Consider the following 25,923-nt stretch of genomic DNA (forward strand, 5'->3'; position numbering starts at 1 on the left):
GGAGGGACAGCAGCATCCGGCTGCATTTAGGGGCGGGCATGGACTCCGCCGGGGTGGCTGTCCTCCAGCTACGCCGCTGCAGGGCAGGGTCAGCTGGCGGCTGGGTTTAACCAGGGCTGTGCTTTGACCGCGTTTGGGGGTGAAGGCTGGCGTCATAGGGGCTAATTACAGCCACTGACCATGGACGTTAAGCCTTGGGTCGGGGGGCAGAGGGCACCACGGGGGTGACCGTGAGAAGGCAGTGGCAGCCGGAAGGACAGGGGCATGCGCCTGGGAGGGAGGAGAGTCTGCAGCTCCCGGGGCTGAGGCTCGGGTGAGGGGCCGTGGACAAGGTCACCAGGAAAGAGGGGTCCTAGGAACTGAGAGGACAGGAGAGGTCATGGAGGTGACAGGGAGGCCGGAAACAAAAGGTCAGAAGTGAGAGGTTCCGAGCTGGCGGTGGCGGGGGGGGGGGGGGGGTCTGGAAGCTGCAGAGAGAAGAACAGGTTTACATGGAAAATTGTGGGGACTTAAGCATTTTAGGGATCATCATGTTTCCTCATTTGAAGACCTTGTCTTTATCTTTATGGGATTTAGGCAAATATCAGAATTGTTAAAGGTGTGTTCCGTTTGTTTCTTTAGCTTTGTAAAAATTTCCCAGGACCACAGACAGACATCATTTGTTCTTTCTCAGGCACAGGCAGCTCACTTTCCCTGTTATCTAGTCAGTCCCCCTAATGTGGTCAAGTGTAGGCACTGACATTTTTTTTTTTTTTAATTTTTATTTTTGTCTGCATTGGGTCTTCGTTGCAGTGCACAGGCTTCTCACTGCAATGGCTTCTCTTGTTGCGGAGCATGGGCTCTAGACATGTGGGCTTCAGTAGTTGTGGCGCATGGGCTTAGTTGCTCCGCAGCATGTGAGAACTTCCCAGACCAGGGCTCGAACCTGTGTCCCCTGCATTGGCAGGCAGGTTCTCAACCACTGCACCACCAGGGAAGCCTGGCAATGACATTCTTAGAAGGTGAAACTTCTAACTGTATTTTGTGTTTCCAAACAGTTGCCTTTGGGTCTACCTTTTTCTACTTTGAAATAGCACTAGGATCTGTTTTCTGAGATGTATCCTCCAGAGCTAGCGGTTTCGCTGGGGCCAACTGCCTGGGGGAGTTACAGTGAGAGCCACTCAAGTCACTGTTTCAGAGATTTGCCTTCTGGGTGGGTGTCAGAGAGGAGCCCCATGTGTTCCCATGGTCTCTTGCCGCCTCCCCTTCTCTGCCCCACCCCCACCCCCAGGAGAGGAAGACCAGCTTCTCACACTGCAGGGTTTGCAGAGAGGAGCGGGGCACGCTGACAGCCCCTGCAGTTGGTCCAGTGCCAGCTGCGGCCCTGTGGGTACCTCCTTCTGGGCAGGGCCAGCAAACTCACCACACCGCAGGTCTAAGGCCCAGGTGTCCCGCCGGCTTTATGAATGATGAAAGTGGGTTTGATCTCTGTTAGACACCTGTGTCTGTCTCCCGGCTGGTATTGAACCTGGGGTGGGGGGAAAGAGGGGCATTATTTATTGGAACCTTTAGAACCTCAACAGCTGAGCACCCCTACAAACGCGTGCATGGGTCTGTTAACCCCACATAGTAATAGGAAGCTTGAAACAGGTTCATTGCATCTAGAATCCATGCCCTTCCCACTCCCCGTGCCCTGCCTGACTTCATTTCTTGCTGAAATCACTGCAGTCCTTTCCTTGGCGTCGTCTGTCTCTGATCTCAGCCCCTCTGTACCGTCTGCAGCATGATCTTCCTAACATCTGGATTTCGTGTCCTGGTGTGCCCACGGTTCTCATGGCTCCCCGTGAACCGTACGTCATGCAGTAGAATCACGATCCGTCTGGTGCCTGCTTACTCAGCCTCACCACCTTGGTACAGACTTACAGGCTTTTAACAGTGAGCTTTTGTCACGGTGGTCCCCCACCAGGCCCTTGGTCCCGTGCGCTTCACCCCCCCCAGTGATCTGGAGCTGTTCGTGCCAGCGTGTGCGATCCCAGACACCGCCGCCCCACACGCCCCTCCCTGAGCAAATATCCTCCTGTCCCATCTCCAAATCACATGCCGCCTCCGGGAAGCCTGCCCGGCTCTCGTTTCCCATCCCATGAGGTGACGTGTCCTGTCCTGCTGTGATTTCTAGGAAGTCCTGGGGAAGCAGACACTGTGTCCTTACGTTGCTGTATCCTGGTAACGTAGCCTGACAGACAAACGAATAAACAGGTTACGTCATGGACCCAGCCCTGACTGTAGGGTAGCGGGCAGCGGTTCCAGGATTTTGTACCTTAGGCAGTGCAGGCAAGCTCTGCTGTGACGTCAGATAAGGAACTTCGTCTCCTGGGCCTCGGGTTCCTCGTCTGTGAAGGCGAGCTGAGCCGTGGCTGAGGCCATCTCCAGGATCCTTCCCGGTACTCGCGGTCCCTGCTGTCTTCTGTGACAGCCCCCTAGCCAGAAGGTACCCAGTTGAGCTAAAGCGTCCACCGTGGCTCGTGGTCTGGCTCTGCCCCCTCTCTCCTCCCAGGCCCTCTCATGTGCATCTCTGGGCTCAGCAATGAAGTGCAAGGCCACGTGGGACACGGGTGCAGCTGTCCTCACACCGAGGGGACACTTCACCGGCTCAGCCTCCTACCTGGACCTTGCGACAGGGCCAGGCACTGCGTGTGCTCCGTGGGAGCGGGTGAGCCACATCTTCTGGGGTGGGCATCTTCAGCTCTCTTAACTACGTGGTCACCTTTTTATTATTGAAAAGTATGAAGGAAAAGATCCCAGAATCACCCTCCCATGTGACGCGTCTCCTCCGGCAGGCAACCTTCTGCCTGGCCCGCCCCACTCCTCCTTGACTCAGCTGTGTTCACAGGGGTTCTCGAGAGACAGATACACACACGGAGACATGCAGGAGGAAATGGATTATAGGAGTGGGCTCGCATGATTCCGGGGGCTGAGAACTCGCAGGACCTGCTGTCTGCAGCCCGGAGAACCAGGAAGGTTCAGCCCAGGTCCAAAGGCCCAATGCCAGGAGCTCCGATGGCCCAGCTCAAGCAGAGAAAACAAATTCGCCCTTCCCTTGCCTTTTTGTTCTATTTAGACCCTTAAAGGCTTGGAAGTTTCAGAGACATCCTCACGTACACACCCAGAAATCATGTTTCACCAGCCCTCTGGGCATCCCTGAGCCCCCGCCCCCCCCCCCAACCTGACACATTAACCATCACATCAGTCACGCATTTTCTCTCCCTCGAAACCTCCGCAGCCACAGCAGCTACAAATGCCCCATCGACTGTCGTCACTGCGAGCCTGGCCTCTCTGCACCACTGGATTACGGCCACTGGTACGTGCTGAGTTCCAGTTCAGTGGACCAGTCTGCGCTGGATAGGATTTTAGAGCAGTGCCCTTCAGAAGAGGCTCCACAGACGAAGCACTTAAATTGTCCTTGAAAGAAAAATGGGATGTAGACAAACATAATGCTAAAAAAGTATACTTTTTGTTACTCTGTCTTTTAAGTTAACCGTAAAAATTGAGGCTTTTTGGTATACAGATAAGTTTTAACATACATAGATTTGTATAGCCACCCTAACTAAGCACAGGGAATTGAAAAACACCAAGGCACAAATTAGAGAGTTCTGTGGTATATTTGGCCAATCGGAACCACGCCCCATGGTGCGGTGTCAGCCCCGTCCTTAAGGTTATGGTTGCTAAAATGTGGGAGAGTGCGTCTTAGCTCTGAAGAGGTGTGGCATCGTTTCACAGATGGGTATTCCTGTCCCTCTGTTGCCACAAGGAGCAGAGATCATGTGAAGTTCTGGGAAGGGCCAGGGCTTTGGGGCCTGACCCCTCAGTTCTGTGGTGTGTGATCTCAGGCAAAACAGAAGAAGCCAACCTCCCTGAGCTGCGGGTCCCAAACACGGGAAATAGTTTGCCATGAGAATTCCACGTGAAGGATGTGTACCTCCTTTTCCCCATATGGCTCAAAACTACCTGTGGAAACTAACACTCAAGGTGCACTCTACCCAGAGGGAAAAGCAGAATCGCTAGTGAACTCCAACACCCACGTCCGGAGTAAATGAACCGTCAACACCCTCCCCTGTCTGGGGTTCAGGGTGGGGATACGTCTGGGTCGGGGATGAATACCCGGGGGTCACTGAAGCTAGAAGCACAGGGTTGGCAGGGGGCGGTTCTCCTCAGCTTTGCTCTGTAAACAGTGTGGTCCCCCTTGACTGACTTCTACGTGAAGAGGCTGGAATGTTCTGAGCTAACCTATTAAGTCAGTATAGCTTTTTTTAATGAAGGCACAAATGCAAAGGCCACATTTTATAAAGCAGAGCCAGTGGCTCTTTGGCCTTAACTGAGAGCCTTCAGTAGTACTGATCCGCTACAACCAAGGGTTCAAACGAAGATCTCATGACAGAGAGATTTCTGCCTCCTTGTCATGTATGTACACATGCGTCCACACACACATCTGCGTACTGATCATCTTATGCCACCATTCACAGAGAAAAGGGGGGGCTCCACCCAGATTCGCCCAGACTACTGGCCTGGCCTGTTATTTTGGAGGCTCCTTTAGTCCAGAGCTGTCAGTAAATGCCACTTAATCCTCTTTCCTTCCATGATCTCCTTTGGTAAACAAGCATCCTGGGCTCTGTGGGGAAAAAGTTGCGCTTCACTGGAAAACTATACGTCTCAGCCCGTGCACCCCACACCATCCCCAGGTTATCTGATTCCAGCTTTCATTGCCTTTGAGCTGTTTCACAACCCTAGGCCGTAAAGACCTACTGTCAGTGCTCACGATTCTTATCTGTGGGCTAGAAGTGAAATGTCTGGTGAAGGGAATATCCCCCTACCCCAAGGAAAAGCCAATATCTTGGTCCATTTGCAACTTCATTTCAGTATTTCTAATCTATAAATGTGTTACCTGTTTCTCCTTTGAACCAGTATAGCGTCTGTCAGAGTTAAATAAAATGAACACATCTTAAATGTTCATTTTACAGTGATATGAGTTATGATGTTTTTAACTTGTCTTTTAATCATTTTTAGCCAGAACCTTCTAAGTCCACATGGATAAACCTGGTTATCTCTGAGGTCACCTTAGAGGGAAACAATAACACACCACCCTCCACCACCCTGTAATAATGCCCACATGCCCCGCCCAGACCCCTTTTTCTGGCCGTTGGTGGCAGGTGTATGTGTGTCGAAAAGTTTGAAATGAAATTAGGATTTAGAGCAAGTGGCCATGAATTGTTGTACCAAAAGGCTTGCAGTGAAAGCAGGCCTGTCGGGGGGAAGCTGGATGGAGGCACGTGTCAGAGGGCATGTAGAGCTCTCTCGGCCACTCTGTTAACCTGGGCTGCTTGCAGCCTCACAATTCTCATTGTTTACAATGTACCCGTGGGGACAGAATGATGCTTTGCTAGACAGGAAAGTTGACTGCCGCAGTCAGAACCCTTAAGGCAATGTCAAGGGCAGTAGCAAAGCAATTTTATGATCTGTGCCTTCAGAGCAGAGCCTGGGCTCCAGGGTAAGGCTGCACTGGTACATCTGAGGCCCATCAATCACGAGGACCCAGGAAGCAAAAGCACGGGGACTGAGGATAGTAAAGGAAGTATTGGGGGAGTATCCCATACTTAAACTCATTTCAGTAAGTGGAAGGTTTTAACTAAAACTCAGCAGTAAGAAGAATCAGGTGTCCTATTATATTTATAAAAAACCTGCCAATCATCGCTGTTTCTATGGCAATGAACTCCTCTACACACATGTCCTTATATACATCGGGGAGTGTATTTGGAGGATAAATTCCTAAATTTAATTTTAAGTAAACTAAATCTTGATTAAACTTCCCCAGAAACTATTTTACTTAGGATTGGAAAGTCAGCATGCACCTAGTCTCAATTATTTTGAGTGAAGAATCAGATCCTTGTAATTCTTTACTTCCTCTGATTGCAAGCTGAATAAATAAATAAAGGGAAGCATTTTCATTTATTGACTTTTGCAGTACGTGCTTTAAACTGAGGTCAGGGACTGCATCTCAATCAGCTTTGCTTCCTGGCACTTTGCACGTGCCTGGTAGAGAGTAAGTGTTCAATAAATGTGGGCGGGAGAAGAAGGAAGCATCAAATTAGCTTCCGAAGTCTCATTCTAAACATGAGAAAGGCTCACTTACGTCCTTTCTGCTGGATTAAAAACAGGTTTGAGTTACTGCTCTTCTGTGTACCAAGATACATCCTTGATCAAGAAAAACTGTGTCCCAAGTATATGTGTGTTATACAGAATTTAGAAAAATATACAGCAAACTCTCACCTCTGGTAAGGGGCAGGGTCATGAGAACTGCAGCATTCGGTTGCTTGGGCTTCTGCAAACAAAAACCTCAACAAAGAGTAGCTTAAAAATGAAGATTTTTTTTTTTTCCTGACATTAAAAGGAAAAGAGGAGGACAATTCCCAGTTTGGTCAGGCCAGTGGCTTAGAAGCATTTGTTACCTAGGATCCAGGCCTATCCCCTCTTCCCACTTGGTTGTTCTCAGGGTGTCCGGGGTCCTCAGGTGGCTTCAGGAATTCTGGGTGTCCTCTGTCAACAGGACAAAGTTGCTTATGTTAGTAGGTGAGGAAAAACTGCCCCCAGCAGGCTCACTCTCAGGTCCCACTGGCCGGGATCGGGTCCAGCCCACGCTTGACCCTGTCCTTCGAAAGGGAAAGGGGATCCCTGTGGTTGGCCTGGACCCAGCCTGAGTCTTCCCCTTGGGCTGAGGAGGGACCCCTGTCTTGAACACATGGCCCTGCAGAGGTCAGCACCCAAAAAACCACCATGCCTTGCCGTTAAAGAGGAAAAGACAGGAGTGGATTTGAGTAACAGAAAGCCCAGGGACACTCAGCTTAGTGTATTCCTTTCGGTATTGTTTCAGTTATCAACCTCTGCAACTACTTTTTAGGACGTGTGACTACATCCAACTTTAGTAAGATTCTTGATCCCCAGCTTCAGGGCAGGGTGGCCCAGTGATTCACTGAGTTTACGGATGGTGGGGTTTTCCTTGCAGCTCGAGTCACGTTGAACCAAAGCAAATCTCTTCTGCCTCAGTGTCTTCATCCGCAAAAATGAAAGGAATGACCCTTTCCACTCGCTGCGCCTCAGGGTGTTGGGAGTAGCTGACAGTGTGAACGAAGGCACCCCACGGGGAGAATGGTCATTTGTCCTGTTAGGTGCCCAAGTCGAAGGGAAGCTGTGAAATGCATCAAAGCTTATGGCAAAACTCAAGGCTGGGGTGGGAAAAGAGAATGAATCCACGGCCTTGTTTATCACATTAGTTCCACTGATGTTGCCGTGGGGTCTTGGGGGGTTTTTTGTTGTTGCTGATGTCGCTGTTACAGTAGGATCGTCTTCTGCAAAAGGAAAGGAGCATGAAAACCTAGTAGGGGGACAATTTCTTCTTTCTCAGACTTTGTTGGAGTGGAGGACTGAGGAACACCTTCGCTGCCTGCCCACCCTGGGGTCAGCGCCTCTCCCGTACTAGCCACCCACTGTCCTCTGGGTAACGGGCGCTCCCTCACCCGCCCACCCGGGCCCCTCCTCTGAGAGGCACCCCTTCATCTCTTTTCTCACAAACCTCCTGTCAAAGTCCTTAATTTCTCTGAGCTGCTGATCTCAGATGTTCAGTTCTGTCCTCAGGGAAACATGCGGGTTAAAGCACTCAGATGTGGATGGCAGATAACCGTCAACATGTCCCAGAGGGCATTTACACATAGAGAAGTCTTTATGAACCTGGAGTTAGTGACATGAGCGTGTAGCACAGCGGGGCCTCCCCACTGTGCCTCTGGCCAGCCGGCCAACGTGACTTTATCAGCACAGAAGGGCGGGCAGTTCAAGGCCCCCGTCTCGGAACCCCGTCCCATCATCTCCCCCCTCCATCAGGACGCACCCCTCCCCCACCTGGCCTAGCAGGGCACAGCTAGGACTTCTGCTCTGTGCTTTGCCATTTACACCCTTGACCCCATGAGGCTGGATTTACAGCCATTCGGGGCTGTGGCGTCACTTGCTCCGGGAACCCTGAGCCCGGGACGAAGGATGCTGTCCCGGTGCCGAGGGCACTTGTGTCCCGCAAGGCTCCTGCCTCCACATTCCTCTGGGTTACTCAGAATGCAGAGGCCGTTCTCTTCCCTCAGTTGAACAGTTGATTACTTTTCAATAATTTGGTTTAGAATTTGTAGTAATTCAAAGGCCTAAACATTTTTTTTTTTTTGCCTATAAATTTGTTTGCTTGGAGTTTTGACTGTAGGCTGCTCCAGGAGACGTCACTGCTTGTTATCCGTCGTTATCATTAAATGGCATCATCTCCCCTGGATCCTCAGAATTCACTGAGTGTGTGCAACCTCACCTTCAGTTGGTTCTTTTTCTGAAAAAGGACGTGAGCCTTGCAGTCGGCCTGTTGTGAGCAATGCATTGGTTTGGAGTAACCCTCCCCCCGCCTTTGCCCAAAGTTCTGCCACCAGGAGCGCCTCTCGTCCGCCGGGCGGTACCGGGGAGCCCTGTTTGCCGATCAGCCGACCATGTTCATTACCCCGGCCACCGGCCCGCTCAGAGCCAAGCTGGGGGAGCTGGTCGTGCTGTGTGGGGTTTGGGTCACGCACATCCCTCGCCAGGCCAGCATCTTCATCGGACCCGTCCCAAGAAAAAAGGCGGCGACGGTCACGTACCTGTCGGAAAGGTGGACCCGAGGTAGGAACCCATGCACAAGACGATGCTGTGTCCTGGGGGGGCTCGGGAGTGACAGGGAGGTGCCTTGTGATTGCAGTAGCCATTGGGGGTCCCCTTCAGAGCCTCTGTTGTGTGTTCCTGGCCACTGGACCAGGTTTCAGAGGGGAGCCTCAGGCCCGTGACCCCTTGCACGCAGCCTGGGGGCCTCTGCCGGATATCTCAGTGTCCACGTATCTGCCTTAACAGAGTCCTGTAAGAAGAGAAAAGCACTCTTATGACTTTCATCTGTTACAAGCCCACCTAGGCATTCCTGCTTTCTACGGTCAGCCCGGGTGCAGTTCGTGGGGACAGAGGAAATCCTATTAGAATTGTGCCACTTGATCTCCCGGCTCGTGTGAAAGACCCAGTAGACCCCGAGCTGCCCCAGCCGTGAGGCCACGGCACCGGCCTGGCCGCCCCCAGCTCCTGGGCCCTCCCACTGCGTGACTGCCTCGCTCTGCGTCTGGGGTCTCGGCCAGCGCCGGCTGCCAGGACCCGCCACTGTCCCTCCCTTTCAGGCACTTGTCCTGATACTCGTTTGTCTGCGTGCTCCAAGTGGTACGTTTTAGCACAAAAGGACTGGGGCTTTTATTTCTAAAAGCAAGTGTTGTGTGAATGTGACGTGTGTGTCTGGCGTCGATTCTGCTACGTTGGGCAAAACACCCCCCTCAAGCCTGCAAGGGAGGAGGTGTGCCAGACGAGCCCCGATTCCTGGGAGGCTGGAAGCTGACACCAGCAACAAGGGGCTTCATCTGTTACCCCAGCTCTGGGGGCTGCGGGGGCACAGGGGAGGCGGACTCGGGCAGCGTATGTGATGCAGTCGAGCATGGTGGGGTGAACTTGGGGCTCCACTGGGTTTGGATGAACGTACTAGTCGGCCTGGCTGCGGTACGGTACCACAGACCACGGGGCTGAGACAGCAGGGAGGTATTCTCAGCCCTGGGGACCAGACGTCTGAGATCAAAGTGTCCTCGGGGCTGCTTTCTCCGGGGCGTCGCTCCTGCTTGCAGGGGGCCGTCTCTCCCTGTGTCTTCACGTGGCCTTCCCTGCGCGTCCCCATCTCCTCTTACAAGGACACCAGTCACTGGATTAGGGCCCACCCTCATGACCTCAATTTAAGTAGCTCTTTAAAGGCCCTTTTCCCAAACACAGTCCCATTCTGAGGTCCTGGGGGTTTGGGCTTCAACCTGTGGGCTTTGGGGGACACAGTTCAAGCCATGACATTGAATGAGCCCTGTTTCAGCACTTTTGGCCAAGATCCTTACGTCTTAAGTGCGCTCACTCTCCCTCTCTGCCTAGGTTTCTTTTTCAATCTTCCTATTTGCTTTCCTTGTCTCTAAATCCCAAACTTCTGGCTCTTCTCACCCCTTCCTAGACATTATCCTTTGACACATTAGCAGAGACCACGTTTGTCCAGGTTGCATTCGTTTATAATAACCACATTTTATGAATATCTTTTAAGTGACTGTTGGTCAGCCTTTGATATATATTTAAAGTATGACAATCAAAAGTCATTTTTTACTTTCTGGTGCAGAGTAATTTATTCTTTGCCTGGAAACTAATTTCAAAATACCTATGGTTTTAGCTACAGTCCAGAAGCCAAGAGAGGCTGTTTACTCTTTTCTAAATGCCAAGAATATAGCCCTCAAAACATCCAATGTTCTGAAACAGAAGTTCTGGTTTTGGTTTTTAGAAAAGTGCATGTATCAAAATGACACCGACTAGAGACCAGAATTGTGCTTTAAAAAAGGAGCCTCAGGCTTCCCTGGTGGCGCAGTGGTTGAGAGTCCGCCTGCCGATGCAGGGGACGCGGGTTCGTGCCCCGGTCCGGGAAGATCCCACATGCCGCGGAGTGGCTGGGCCCGTGAGCCATGGCCGCTGAGCCTGTGCATCCGGAGCCTGTGCTCCGCAACGGGAGAGGCCACTGCGGTGAGAGGGCCGCGTACTGCAAAAAAAAAAAAAAAAAAAAAAAAGGAGCCTCATTCAGCTAACAGAACTGTGCACAGGATTGATATCAACAGCCCATAGCAACAACTAGTCTTTCCAAAGTCTGCAGTCATGCGCCGTGCAGAGGGCCGAAGCCTAGGTCTGCACTCTTCTTATTTCCAGGTTGGGGACCTCAGCCGGCCCCTTCCTGGCCCTGGTGCACTTCTGTGCATGGATTGTGCACAAGGCAGCTGTCTGCCTGGTTCCTCCTGGGGTTTGGCCACTTGACCCCCCCGATGGTGGATTTTCAGGAGGCGAATGTCTACCTGCTTGAAGCCCAGGGTGTAATTTCCACAGGGCCCTTTGGAGTTCTTTGAGTCTCAGAGCTGGAACTGCGGACCTAGGTTTTTGTTTCTTTCCCCTCCCATAATTCGTGTCCTGTTTCTGATTTCTCATTGATCGCACCATCTACGTGTGCCCTTGGCAACTCCCAGGTACCGTGTGTCCTGGAATCCTCGGCTCTCGGCATGGTGAAGTCCTCACCTGTAACATCAGTCCCGAGGCCCCGTCTGCACTGGGTCCTCCCCAGCCTTGTCGCATGAGTGTTAAATACTTGAAAAATACATGTTCTGTTAGTTTATATGCATCTCTTTCTGAACGGAGGTACGATACAATAGCTCCAGCTTTGTGCAGATGAAGGAGATTTCATTTTTCTGTCTCTACACATATGCACAGACCTACAAAACACACAATCTAGGGCATCACCTTTTCTGCCGCTAGCTTATTCTCTGACCAGACGCAAGTCACTTGGGTCTCTCTGGACCTAATTTTACTTACCTCGTGTACGAGACAGAGTAGTAAACACGATGATCGGAGGAGACAACACGGGGGTGCAAAATCTCTCCCATCTGCAGGGGGCAGTGTCCAGGACCGCCGGGCAACGGGACCCACTGACACGTAAAAAATCGTTCCTGACCTTTTGCCAAAGCAGCATTGTCTCTCTTGGAGACTTTTATCCTTCCCATTAGCTTTCAGTACACACACTTCCAGAGAATATTTTATTGTCAAAATGTGAAATTAAAATTAGCAATAAAACCACTTTTAAATTAAAATTAAAACCATGTTAAAGCACCAGTTTAAAAGTCATTTTGTGATAACTTATGAAAAGCAGTACTCAGAATTTATCAACTAGAGTTGTTCCAACTAGAATATCAGGTGCCGTGTGAGGTCGAATCCCTGAGAGCTCATTATTTTATTCAAACTGTTTTTAAAATCTTGAACGTAGCTTGGTGTGCCCACTTTCAGATTTGTAATTTACCTTCCAAAATAAAGGTTCTAGGATTTTTTTTTTTTTTTGCGGTACGTGGGCCTCTCACTGTTGTGGCCTTTCCCGTTGCGGAGCACAGGCTCTGGACGCCAGGCTCAGCGGCCATGGCTCACGGGCCCAGCTGCTCCGCGGCATGTGGGATCTTCCCCTGCATCGGCAGGCGGACTCTCAACCACTGCGCCACCAGGGAAGCCCAGGTTCTAGGATTTTTTAGTACCTTTACACTTATTCCTATGTTTTATGGGGTCTTTGTTTTTGCAGACCTAATAGAGTCACAGGGTATAGACAAAGAGGAGACTTTTTTGGCCATTAGAAACTCCGCCTTGGCGGGGGCAGATGTGGACACTTTCCCCAGGACCTTTGACGTCCTAGCACTGGAATCTGTCCGATAAAACTTTTATCTCTTCACTGTATCTTAGAAACAATGACCCAATGTTTTTGAATATTTTTTTAAAAACTGTTAAATGATCATCCTACCGCCTGGTGTTGCTGGCCTAGAACGGTGTGAACTTAAGAAGTCTCCCACTAGGGCTCCACACGTGAAACTTAAGCCACGTCTTACTCACTGGCTCCGAGCAGAAGCTCACACACACCGAGCTGCCTTCTAACGAAGCCACTGGACCAGTCCCGATTGTGTTCCCAAGTCATTCCCCAGAGTCTGTTTTCCCTGAAACAGCAGCATACTTAGGCCAAGATTCTTGATGAATCATTCACCCAGGAGGAGGACTGGGGATTTTTAAGAAAGACCACACTTGCGGCGCTTGAATATGTATGAAAATACACGGGAAAACAAAAGTCAGATTTCCGGCAGCAGGAAGAAAAATGTCACCTTTACCTGATGTTGGTAAAGACGTATTATGTTCTGAAGCACTTTCCAGTATTCTGGTTTCCCCCGCACGCCCACAGAGTATAGTTCCCATCTTACACATTAAGAGACGAAGACCCTGGTGTCTGAGGTACCCGCTGGCGTGGCGGGGCCCATGGGCATCCATCGCAGGTCAGCGGCCTGAGCTGTAACCATTTTTCACTCTTTTTATCCCCACTGGTCTTATCACTGCAGGTTGGTTTGGCCTTTCTTATAGGCACGTTTCCAGTCTCGGGCGCCCTTTTATTGTCTGGGCTACATTCAAGTGATAAAACATACATTTTATACTGTTGTGGGAACATAATGTAAGTCTCAACAGCCTTGCCAAAAAATAAAAAGAAGTCTTGCCTCGGCATGACTTTCTTATAACTTATAAAAAAGCATTTGATTTGAATGTCTCCCCATGTCAGTGTTCTCAGGGAAAAATCGCTGATAGCGTGTGGGCCTCGTGCACACTGGCAGGATGGCCGTCTCCACTGAGGGCTGACACGAGACTGGCTCAGACCCACGCGCTCTGAACAGGGCGTTTGTTACAGCCCCAGGCCCTAGGGTTTCCTGATCACGGAGACACCGTCAGGGATCCTAGGAGCATCTCGTCTGTGTTCCAGGTTTGCGCTGCTGTTGCATGTTAGGTTTACGGTGTTCATCGCTACCTGCCTAAGTGATGGAGCTCGTGCTGTGGACTGAGCTGGTCCCCACAGAGTCCTGTGCTGACGTCCTAAATCCCACACCTTAGGCTGCAGCTGTGTGTGGAGACAAGGCCCCTAAAGGGGTGACTAAAGTGGAATGAGGTCATAAGTGTGGCCCTGATCTATGTGGACCGATGACCTTATAAGGGGAAGAGACATTAGGGACGTGCGCACAGAGGAAAGACCTCGTGAGGACACAGAAGGAGCGAGGCCTCGGGAGAAACCCACCCGGCTGACGACCGTGAGAAAATAATGTCTGTCGTTCAGGCCACACGATGGGCAGTGTTTGGTGATGGCAGCCCTATCAGAGTGAAGCTGCTCGAAATGATTTCTGAGATGGTCGACAGGAAACGACTCCTTTTGGAGATGAGGAAAGTGAGGAATCTGAATTCCTGGGCCAGAGCCACGTGGTGAATTGCAGACCCAGAGTTCCTGGTTGCCCACCTCCCAGCCGAGAGTCTGCGTTTGTAAAGAGTCAGATTTCATGCAGCTCGGTCACCGCACCTTCTCCTCACTCGTGCACCCACCACCGCGGTGGTTCTCAAACTGCGCGGGACGGACCCCGACACCCCACAAGCTGGACTGAGCCCAGTGTGTCCACGTCAAAGATCAGGCACAAAGAAGCTTTCCCCAATTTGCAGGAAGAGGGAAAGTCATCGGATTAAATTATCTCATTTTACTTTTTGACTCAATTTTTCTTAAACTGTGGCGCTTGAAGATGAATATGTAGCAAGAAGTTAATACAGAGGGATGTAGGAGAAAGAAAGAATAAAGAGGACATCAAACATTAACAAAATTGAAGCAAAGAGAAAAATCTGAGAGAAAAAGTTCTTTGGGTGGGGGGGAGAGGAAAACAAAATCAAAATTCTAGAAACAGTGAAAAAGAAAAGAGTCCAATGAACAAAACTAAGAATGAAATTGGGGCTACAACCACAGATACAGTAAGGGTAGCTAAAAAGCGTGAGCTCGTGATGAATAACTTTATGCCAGTAAATTTAAAAATAGGCAAGATGGATAATTTCTAGAAAAATGTTACCAAAATCGATTCAAGAAATACAAAATCTAAACAGTTTCAACCATTAAAAAAAAAAATGAATTGTAATCTGAAGGATGCCTCTCACCACCCGACATGAAAGTCGCCTGCAGAGTGATGTCAGCAAGATGGCACACTGGGAAGCTCCAAGCCCTTGTCTTCCCACAGAAACGTGGAAAAAACAAGCAGAAGCCGTCAGAACCAACTTTTCAGGAGCTCTGGGAAAAAAATCAAAGCTTTACGGCCACCAGGCAAATGCCCAACCAAGCAAAGCCATGTTTACAGCAGTAGGAAAGTCCTGTGCCATTTACTCATCCCGACAGTCTTGGTTTCCCAGTTCCCCTCCCTGAACAGAGACCTTATTTGCTCTCATCTGCCTGGGAGACCTGAAGGACTGACTCGCCCGTCTCTGTCTCAAGTGACTTGGACACATGCAAGAAAAAAGGTGACCACCGCTCTTAAAAGCTACTTGGAAATAATAGTGGTTAATATCCGAAAGCTATAAAGAACTCTTACAACTCAACAACAAAAAAACCTGAGTAAAAAACGGGCAAAGGAGTTGATTAGACCTTTCTCCAGTGACGACATTAGCACATGAAAAGATGTTCGGCATCACTAATCATTAGAGAAATGCATATCAAAACCACAGCTATTATCAAAACAAACCGTGGAGAGAGTGGAATCTCGTGTACTGTTGGCAGGAATGTAAAATGGCAGTTCCTCAAAAAATTTAAAAAAAAAACAAACTACCCTATGATCTAGTAATTCCAATTCTAGATACATATCCAAAAGATTTGAAAGCAGGGACTCAAATATTTACACGCCCGTGTTTACAGCAGTACCGTTCACAACAGCTAAGAGGCAGAAGCAACCAAGTGTCCATTAACAGATGAATGGATAACAAAATGTGATACATACATACAGTAGAATACTATCCAGCCCTATAAAGGAAAGCTGTTCTTAAACCTGCAACATTAACGAACCTTGAAAACATTATGTTAAAGTGAAGCCAGTCACAAAAGGACAGGTACTGTATGATTCCACTTCTATGAGTTACCTAGAACAGGCAGATTCATAGAGAAATTATAACAGAGGGTAATCGCGTCTAAGGTGGGGGGAGGGGAATGGGGAGTTATTGCTTAATGGGCACAGAGATCGTGTTTGGGATTTGTATGATTCCACTTTTGTGAGTTACCTAGAACAGGCAAATTCATCGAGAAATTATAACACAGGGTAATCGCGTCTAAGGTGGGGGGAGGGAAATGGGGAGTTATTGCTTAATGGGCACAGAGATCGTGTTTGGGATTTTGAGAAAGTTCTAGAAATGAGGAGCGGTCATGGTTGCACAGCACTGTGAATGTACTTAATGCCACTGAATTGTACACTTAAATAGTAAATTTTAGGTTATGACTGTTTTACCACAAGAAAATCGTTTTTAAGACACCTCCCCCTAGATAGTTTTAACAGTAAATTTTACCAAACATTACACATTACTGCACAGAAAAGCTATTCACCTCATTTTACGAGGCTAGCCCAAACTCGTTTGTGAATATGGATATAAAAATCCCAAATAGGGCTTCCCTGATGGCGCAGTGGTTGAGAGTCTGCCTGCCAATGCAGGGGACGCGGGTTTGTGCCCCGGTCCGGGAGGATCCCACATGCCGTGGAGCGGCTGGGCCCGAGAGCCACGGCCACTGGGCCTGCGCGTCCGGAGCCTGTGCTCCGTGACGGGAGGGGCCGCAACGTTGAGAGAACCGCATACCTCAGGGAAAAAAAAAAAAATCCCAAATAAAATATTTACAGATTAAATTTAGCAGTGTGTTAAGAAACATATAGTCAGGTAGGGTTTAACCAAAGAATGTAGAAATAAATATCATTCAATCTTTTTTCCTAATCCATTGATTTTTCTCAGTAGATGTTAAAAAGCATTAGAGAAAATGCAGTACCCACTCATGATAAAAACAAAAAACACTTCATCAGCTAGGAATAAGAGCACTTTCTTCACACAGTGAAGGGTATCTATAAAAAACCTACAACATATATTTAACAGTGAAAATCTTAGTTTAAGGTTTAAGTCAGGTACAAAATACATATGGCTATTAACCCTTGTGTCTCAGCAGCGTTCTAGAGTTCCTAGTCAAGGGGATAAAATAAGAAACACAAGCGAAGGATCAGAATTAGAAAGGAAGGGAAAAATCATTTTATTTGCCTATGATATAGTTGTGTATCTAGAAAAATCTAAGAGAATCGTTGTAACCAATTCAGCAAGATTGGTCTTTATTTATGATCCACTTACTGAAATCATTAGTATTCCGATGCCCAGTAGTAAATGTAAAATGTAACAGAAATACAGTGAACTCAAAGCTAGCCCTGTCATATCATTTCACTCATGTTTCTTGGGTGGAAAGGAAAAGCTGGCATGCTAGGAATCAACTAGATTGTCTTGTCTAAGACACAGTGCAAATTTGCGCTATACCCTTGGAAAAGTATCAGATATGTGAAAGTCTCCAGCCCAATATCAGAGCAGGAAAAAAATGCTGAGAACTGCTATTTCCTTCAGATATTCCACATGGCATCAGGTCATTCATTCATTTACGCAGTATTTCTTGAGCATCTCTCAAAAGGGTACAGCCCTTTTCCCGTGGGACTTACATTCTAAAGATGGGCATTTCTTTTTAATCCCGACGGTGATAAATGCTATGAAGAAAACAGGGTATGAGTATGGAGAGAGACATTGAGGTGTGCTACTTACCAAGGAGCTGTGTTTGACCTGAGCTCTGAATGTGGTCCAGAGCGATGAGCTCATGTGGAGCTAAGGGAACAGTTAGGGTCAAGGATGAGAGGTGGGCAGAGGCAGTGGGTCTAGAGCACAGAGAGATGGTGGGGGGGGGGGGGAAGCAGCAGAGCCTGGACCACACAAGGCCCGGTGGACAGTAGTTAGAGGTGTGGTTTTTGTTCTAAGAATAAATAGAAGTCAAAGGATTTTAAGAAGGGGAAATGGGCTCTAAGACATATTTTTAAATAGAAGCAGAGAGAGTGATCTTAGGCTCTCGCAGTGACTCAGGTGATACACGATGGTGGTTAGGACCAGGGTACTATCGATGGAGGTGGTGTGAAGCTGTTTAATATGTTAAATAAAAACTCTGGAGCCAATTGCACTTGCTGGCAGATTGGACACTGTGCTGTGTTAGGAAAGAGGATAGAAGAGGAGTCCTAGACTTGGGTTCTGAGCCCCCGGGAGAACGGTAAGGATCCGTGAAGAAGCAGAGATGGGACTGATTTATTCAGAAGAGGAATCAACGTGCAGAGGGAGACAGACTTGCTCGGTGTGGGTCCAGAGAGAAGTACGGGCCGGGCTCAGCATCAGAAAGGACTTCAGGAATATTTGGCGTCTGCTGGGGGACCCTCGCTCTGCAGAGTAGTAGAGGTGACTACTATGCGTGGATATCTGGCTACACAGATACTGAGGTTTCCCAGCCCTAAAATTCATAGCTCATTTTGGTAAGTCAAGATAAAGCTCCCAGCAGCGCCCTGAGGGTCCCCAAACTCTGCACAAGGACCATTAGCCACATCCGGCTGTTGGCAATTGGAGTCTTAGTTCAATAAAGTGACTTGCCTGTCCCACTATTAAAAAAAAGAAAAAAAAAGCCATTGGTGGCATGTTGATTCCACATCCCAAGCACACAGAATCATAGCCAGTGAACTTTAACGTGTGCAGATACGTGTGCCAAGACCCGCTGAGTAACTCTGTTCAAAAAACAAACAAACAAAACCTGGGTTTTTTTCTTTCCAATTTAAATTTCATGGGAGCTGCTTGTGTACTATTTGTCTCCCTTTCCGCTGGCTGGGACGGGCATTGCTCTAACATCTGTCTTGTGGTCATGCTTTATGGGGTGTTTGAGGATCGCGCACCTGACATGACACTGGAATCTGGGGACGTGGCTGTCTTCAGATGCCAAATGAACTTGGATAGAAACCACTCTCCGTGCGTGTGTTTACAGCGGGGAACTTGGAGCCGAGAGGGGCTCCCTGGACACAGCTGTCCTTGGCTCTCAGCTATTACTCAATCCTCAAGCGTTCTCCTGGTCCCACTCTGCACAGCACCATGCGCAGGGGGTTAATTCCTCAGGCAGCACCGTCGAAGAGGTGGGAGGGGCCAGCCACAGGCTTTGTTGTAGCTTCTGTTTTATCTGAATTTAAAACTGGACCCTTGGGCTTCCCTGGTGGCGCAGTGGTTGAGAGTCCGCCTGCCGATGCAGGGGACACGGGTTTGTGCCCTGGTTCGGGAAGATCCCACATGCTGCAGAGCAGCTGGGCCCGTGAGCCATGGCCGCTGAGCCTGCGCGTCCGGAGCCTGTGCTCTGCAACGGGAGAGGCCACAACAGTGAGAGGCCTGTGTACTGCAAAAAAAAAAAACTGGACCCTTCTCCAGCCAGTCTTTTTTCCCCACCACGATGGATGGATGGATGGATGGATGGTGTACAGTGACGCTTGATTTCATGGTCAAAGAATTCAAACAATAGAGAAATACATAAAGACCCAAAATCTTACTACCCTTCCCTAAAGTAACGACACTAAAGATTGAACTGTGTGTTTCAGATTTAACATGTATTTACATAGAAATAAATGTATATAAACATATGCATTGAGGGTTTGTTTTCTATAAAAGGAGAATCACATATCGTTCATGAGTTTTTATCCCAACTCTGTCTAGAAGATCCTTCCATTTTAACACAAACAGTAACCTCATTCTTTTTAACCATTGGAGGCGCTGTGATTAATTTACACACTCCTTACAATTAGACATTTGGGGTTATTTCCACTGCTTCTGCTTCTATAAATTCTGTGTGTGTGTGTGTGTGTGTGTGTGTGTGTGTGTGTGTGTGTGTGTTCTAACTGGAATGATTTGAATTCAATTTTAAGAGACTGTCTTGAGCTATAATTAGTGTGGCCCAGTCCCAGGCGGGAATATTTCTGTAAAAGGGATTCGTAGAAGAGGAATTACTGAGCCCTAGGGTGTGTGTACCTTAAACCTTGATCCACACAGCTGTACCAGCTTACAGTCTTACTAACAGTACCTGGATATTCCCGTTCCCCAGACCCTCACCAGTACCATATTTTTTACCCATATTTTCAATATTTGGTGATCTCGTTACTTAATGTATATGCCGTAATTACTCAGTTACTCATGAGCATGAGTACCTAGAGGGGGGATTCATAGGTCATGAACGGCCAATTCTTATCTCTTGCCTGTTTTTACATTGGGCTGTTTCTCTTTTCCACATTGTTTTGCAGCATATTTGTATAGTATGGACTGTAACCTTTTGTGATAAATGTAAGATCCTCTCTGTCTCTTATGTTTGTTTATGGTGTTTTCTATGGGTTTTAATTTTTTTTTTTTTTTTTTTTTGTTTTTTTTTTTTGCGGTACGCGGGCCTCTCACTGTTGTGGCCTCTCCCGTTGCGGAGCACAGGCTCCGGACGCGCAGGCTCAGCGGCCATGGCTCACAGGCCCAGCCGCTCCGCGGCATGTGGGATCTTCCCGGACCGGGGCATGAACCCGTGTCCCCTGCATCGGCAGGCGGACTCTCAACCACTGCACCACCAGAGAAGCCCTAATTTTTAATTATTATTCTGGATGGAATCAAATACCTCCATTTCTCCACAGCACCTACACTGAGGTTTCACTTAGGAAGGTTTCCCTACCCTGAACTTTAATCTCATCTCCTGTCTCTATTAATACTTTCACAGTTTTTCAATGTTTAGAGCATTAATCCATCTGTAATGCAGTCATTGTGGGATATAAGGGATCATCCCATCTCTTTAATAACTTAGCTATTCTCCACTGATTTTTAATGCCCCCTTGAATCAGCTCTTAAACTCCCACATATGCACGAGTGGGTTCCTGGAGTTTGTTCTCTTCCACTGATCTATTTACCTATTCTGTGTTAATTACCTGTTTTACTACCGTAATTTTATAGTATGTTTCACTATCTAGTATGTCAAATTCTCTCGCATTCTTCTTTTTCAAAGTTGTCTTCCCGTGCATTTTTCCCCCATATAAACTTCAGAAGACACATGTCAAGTTTTTTTTTAAACAAACATTTGGAATTTGGGGATTATATTGGATTTTTAGATTAAGAAAAAGCATCATCCTTTTGGCAGTCTTCTCCGGCTTTCGAAAATGACATGTGTCAGAAATCTAAATGTAAAAATTGAATCAACAGGTTTTTTAAAACCTGGAAGAAAATATGGCTGAATTATTTTATAACCAGGTATAGGGAAGGCTTTCTACCTGTGATTCAAAATCCAAATGCAATAAAAGATTAATGTAATTTGAATATATAAATACACGTTTGCATAAAAAAAGTCGAAAAGCAAGCAACAAACAGAAAATATATGCAACACAAATCGTGAATAAAGGACTAACATTAAAATGTAAATCATAATAATACTTCAGTGTTGTAGAGAGAGTTAAGTGGTATGCTGGATATCAATAATAATTGTTAAGGTTCTATTGTATGTATTACTAATTATAATTATATAATGTATATAATATATATAACAAACATTAATGATTCTCTGAGATTCAGCTACCAGGTCAGACCGCCTGTGTGGAAGTGCATTTGTAGTGGGAGGGCTGTGATTAAATTCTGGCGCACTGGCTTGAGCTATAACTAAGATAAGCTATTTTTTTTTATTTTATTCATAAAAGAAACCCATTTTTTCTGCTTTGAATCTCACAACCACCACAGCTTTCCATGTCCTATTGCTCATCACCCTGGCTTCTTAAGGTCCTTCAAATATACAGTCGTTGTTCACCCTCTGGATAATAATAGTAATCAATAAGTTAACTTTAATTTGTCAGTCAGTCAGCACTGACAGTCCATTGCACATCTCTCATTCTAACAGCAGCAGAAGGGTCGGAAGCAGTCAGCCATCCAGCATTAAGGGTAAAGGGCCTGCTTGGAGGCGGCTGCAGGCACAGCTGTGTTGGCCTCTTCCCCTGCACCTGTGGCTCATCCTGGGCCAGGGCCCTTCATGGGATTTTCATTATTTATACTCTGCCTTGTACCAAAGAGTACTTGCTGTAGCTGAGATCAGAATTTGGATCTCCCACATTGTGGACTGGGCAGACACTCCTGTCTACTAGAACGTTCTGCCATGAAGGGCATGCCCTGTGTGTGCTACATCTAATAGGGTATGTGACAACTGAGCATTTGAGATGTGGCTGGTGTGACTGAGGAACTGAATCATTTATGTGATTTTACTTCATTTTAAAGAGCCACATGTGCCATATGGACCTGTGGACATATGGACCATGCCGCCCAGGATCATTTATATATGATTTGTGTATCTGTGATGAGTTTGTCGTCTTACCACATGCTGGCCATTGTCAGTGCTAACCTGCTTCTCTTCCTCTAGACTCAGTCACTCAGCACAAGGCCTTTGCCTCAGAGAACCACCCGGTGCTGCCGTGAAGGAGACACCGCTCAACCCGTGGCTGCTGCTAACAGCCCGCCCCGGCATCCTCGGACGCTCAAGTGAGGGGAGGGGTGGACGCAGGAAGGATGCCTTTCTCCACCATCACGTCTGCCGCCTGTGTGTTTCATGTGAAGAAAGCTCCTTTGTGTGGCTTTCTGATGCCTGAGTGAGTGCCTCAAAGGAGAACTGACCTGCCCTGTTGGGCCTTTTCTATTAAAGCCAGTCTGTGTGTCCTAGTTACAATCATAATTGAGAGGTCCCAGAACCTCTATCACTGAAGAGCCATACTGTTAAATAAAGGATGGAAATTACATTGTTCTATTACCGAGAACAAAGAGCCCCCTGAGTTTCTACGTTTCTTTATTAACGTATCATCTACCAGGTATGAAGGATGTTGGTCCGTTATCACCTTATGTATCTGAGATTCTTCTCAAAATAATAATGAGGACAGGTGTGAAGAGCCGCAATTAATGATAATTAGCACCATCAAAGTAGGCCCGCTTCTGCAAGCTTGGTTTCTGGTGAGGAGAGCCTCACCCACAGGAGACCAGGGCCTCTGCAGGCCACCAGGATGCTCACCGTCCCCTGCAGGAAACGGGCATTCAGGCCAAATCGTACACACGCTGGCCAGTCACCTTGTGTAGGAGAGAGAAGCTAAATCCCAGCAAGGCCGAAGGTGCCATTAGACTCCCTCGTGATACTGTTCCCTCCATGTTGTTTATCTGTCACTCATCTCAGCTGCTATTTCTACCTCAAATAAATGTCAAGTCCCTCAGCAAATACGAGGGATCAACTTCTAGAATAACCCTCCTAGAAGGGCAGTAACGATGCACATGGAAATAATGAAGGGTTTTCTCTTGGTGTTAATATAACGTATACCCCAAGTCCCCTCATAATACTCCTGCCTCAACAACGTTGAGCCTCAGTGCAGCTCGGCAGGCCGGAGGCCTTCCTCCCGCCTTGTAAATCCCGTGTCACTACACCCGCTGCCTCCTGGGCTTGGCGACTTTGAGGCTCAGGTATCAATACTATGGCAGAGCTCCCATCGCACCAAAAGTTCCCGAGGCAGCTGACAAAACTGTGCTGACTCCTGGTGGAGACAAGCCACAAAGAACTCCACCCCACGGCCACATCAGCCACAGAGTGCCACCCAGGTCACATGTCCACCCAGGCCTGCATCCTCACAGCTAAGATTCCTGATGCCAGCCTGCCAGGAGCCACTGAAGATTCTCTCTCTAAAAGCTCATCTCTTATGAGCACACTGATTTGTGCCTGGCTTTAAGCATTTTCTATGTGGTACCTCATTTAATCCTGCCAGCAAGCCTAAAAGTTAGTTACTAGAGATTTGCAACCCCTTACCCAAAACACATACGGCTAAAAGTGTCTCAGAATTCTGAACTTTTTTTTTTTTTTAATTTTGAAAGGTATGTGGCTCTCACCACTTCTATTCAACATTATATCAGAGATTCTACTGAGAGAAGAAGGCCAGGAAAGGAATTAAGGGCATACAGACTGGAAATGAAGAAGTAAAACTATTCTCAGATCACATGATACTATATGTAGAAAATTATAAGGAATTAAAGAAAAAAGTAGATTAAGCATGTTTCGCAAGATTACAGAATACAAAATCTATATACAAAGCTAACTGAATTGTGTTTCTATATACTATCAACAAACAATTCAAAAATAGAATTAAGAATACAATTCCAGTTACAATATCATGTAAAAATAAACTAAATAGGAACAGATTTAACAAAAGAAGTATAAGATCGGTATACTTAACAAAACACTTCTGAGAGAAATTAAAGTTCTAAATAAATGGAGAAATATACCGAGTTTATGGATTAGAAGACTCAATATGGATAAGATGGCTGTTTTCCTCAGATTGATCTACAAATTCAATGTAATCTTCAAAATACCAGGCAGATGTTTTTATAGACCTTGAAAAGCTGATGCTAAAATGTATATGAAAATGCAAAGAACCCCTAGTAGAAAAAAGTCATTTCTTTAGAAAAAGAAAGTTGGGGGATTTATACTACCTGATTTCAAAACTTATTGGCATAGAGGTAGACTACAGATCAAGGGAAGAGAATAGAGACTCTAGGTATAAATCCTCATATTTATGGTCAAGTTGATTTCAACAAAGGCGCCAAGTCAATTCAATGCAGTAGGATAAAACAAAACAAAAAAAACAGAAAGAAGCACACTTACATCCTTATCACACTTACGTCCTTACCTCACACACAAAAAGAAAATGCACATGGATCCCTACCTCACACCATACACAAAAGTTAACTCAAATGGACCAGAAACCTAACTTAGGGTTTCTCAACCTCAGCACTACCAGCATTTTTGGACCAGATAATTCTGTGCTGCAGGGGCTGTCCTGGGCATCGTACTATGCTTGGCACCATCGCTGGCCTCTATCTATTAGATGCCATTAGCACACCTCACCCAGTTGCGACAGTCCAGACTGTCTTCAGATATCCCCAGATTTCCCCTGGAGAGCAGAACCGTTCCCAGCTGAGAACCACTGACCTAAAATTATAAAATGTCTAGAAGAAAACATAGCAAGAAATCTTTCTGAAAGGTCAGGCAAAGATTTTTTTAGGTAGGGCACTAAAGGCACAATTCATAAAAACATAAATTGGACCTCAAAGTTTTAAAAAGTTTTGCTGTTCAAAAGAAACCATTAAGAAACTTAAAAGACAAGTCAGAGACTAGGAAAAATATTTGTGAAGCATATAGCTGATGAACTGTATCCAGACTATGTAAAGAACTTTTTATTCATTAACAAGAAGATAACGAATGGGCAAAAGACATTTCACACAAAAACATACAGAAATGATTAATAAGCACATGAAAAGATGCTCAACATTATTAGTCATTAGAGAAACGCAAAGTAAAAGCACAAGGAGATGCTACTACGCACCCTCGGGAACGGCTGCAGCCGACGGTTCTGACTACACAAGAGTTGACCAGCATGTGGAGAATCTAGGACTCCCAAGCACTGCTGGTGTGGCTGCATCATTTTGCAGTTTGGTTTAAAAACTAAACAGACACTTGCCATATGACGCAGCAACTTCACTCCTAGGTATGTACCCAAGAGAAGTGAAAATGTGCCTGCACAAGGACTTGTACGCAAATGTTCACAGCAACGTTATTCACACCAGCCCAAAGCTAGAAGCAATCCATCAACTGATAAATGGATACACAAAATGTGCTATATCCATACCATGGATTGCTACTCAGCAATAAAAAGGAGCAAACAACTGATACAGGCAAAAACCTGGACCAACCCCAAGAACACGGTAGTTGAAAGAAGCCAGACACAAAAGACTACATATCGTATGATTCCATTTAGACAAAATTTCTAGAGGAGATAAAATTATAGAGACAAACAGATCACTGGTTTCCTGCTGCTGGGGGTAGAAGTGGGAATAGACAGCAGACATTTTGGAGTGTTGGAGATAGTCTAAAACTCGATTGTGATTTTAGTTGTAAAACTGTACACATTTACTAAAATCGTTGAACAGTATACTTGCCATGGGTAAATTTTTATGGTGCATGCATGAATTATACACCAATAAATTTTAAAAAAAACTGTGGCAACCTTGGAGCCGTGCCTCTCGGATCCCACTTTAAGAAAGAATCTTCTAGGACTTCCCTGGTGGCACAGTGGTTAAGAATCTGCCTGCCAATGCAGGGGACACGGGTTCGAGCCCTGGTCCGGGAGGATCCCACATGCCGCGGAGTGGCTGGGCCCGTGAGCCATGGCCGCTGAGCCTGCGCGTCCGGAGCCTGTGCTTCCGCAACAGGAGAGGCCACAACAGTGAGAGGCCCGTGTACCGCAAAAAAAAAAAAAAAAAAAA

The 25,923-nt window shown here is 47.1% G+C and overlaps 1 protein-coding gene and 2 long non-coding RNA genes across 3 annotated transcripts in view; 1 reads left to right on the top strand and 2 right to left on the bottom strand.

Moving 5' to 3' along the window:
- Nucleotides 1–22,450, top strand: part of MCPH1 (microcephalin 1) — a 230,244-nt gene extending 207,794 nt beyond the window's left edge. Inside the window, 1 exon segment of the mRNA XM_029226314.1 lies at nt 21,992–22,450. Within this exon segment, the coding sequence (XP_029082147.1) occupies nt 21,992–22,114 (123 nt within the window). The 3' untranslated portion in view covers nt 22,115–22,450.
- Nucleotides 2,026–3,157, bottom strand: LOC114897499. The gene is made up of 3 exons (XR_003794155.1): nt 2,642–3,157; nt 2,297–2,456; nt 2,026–2,212 (listed from the first exon to the last, which is right to left on the bottom strand). It is a non-coding gene; the product is annotated as an uncharacterized LOC114897499 (long non-coding RNA).
- Nucleotides 3,209–8,871, bottom strand: LOC114897500. The gene is made up of 3 exons (XR_003794156.1): nt 8,688–8,871; nt 6,301–6,567; nt 3,209–4,645 (listed from the first exon to the last, which is right to left on the bottom strand). It is a non-coding gene; the product is annotated as an uncharacterized LOC114897500 (long non-coding RNA).
- Nucleotides 22,451–25,923: the final 3,473 nt, after the last annotated feature.

Source organism: Monodon monoceros, unplaced genomic scaffold (assembly GCF_005190385.1).
Source record: "Monodon monoceros isolate NGI ecotype Baffin Bay Population unplaced genomic scaffold, NGI_Narwhal_1 Super_Scaffold_17, whole genome shotgun sequence".
Classification (NCBI taxonomy): domain Eukaryota; kingdom Metazoa; phylum Chordata; class Mammalia; order Artiodactyla; family Monodontidae; genus Monodon; species Monodon monoceros.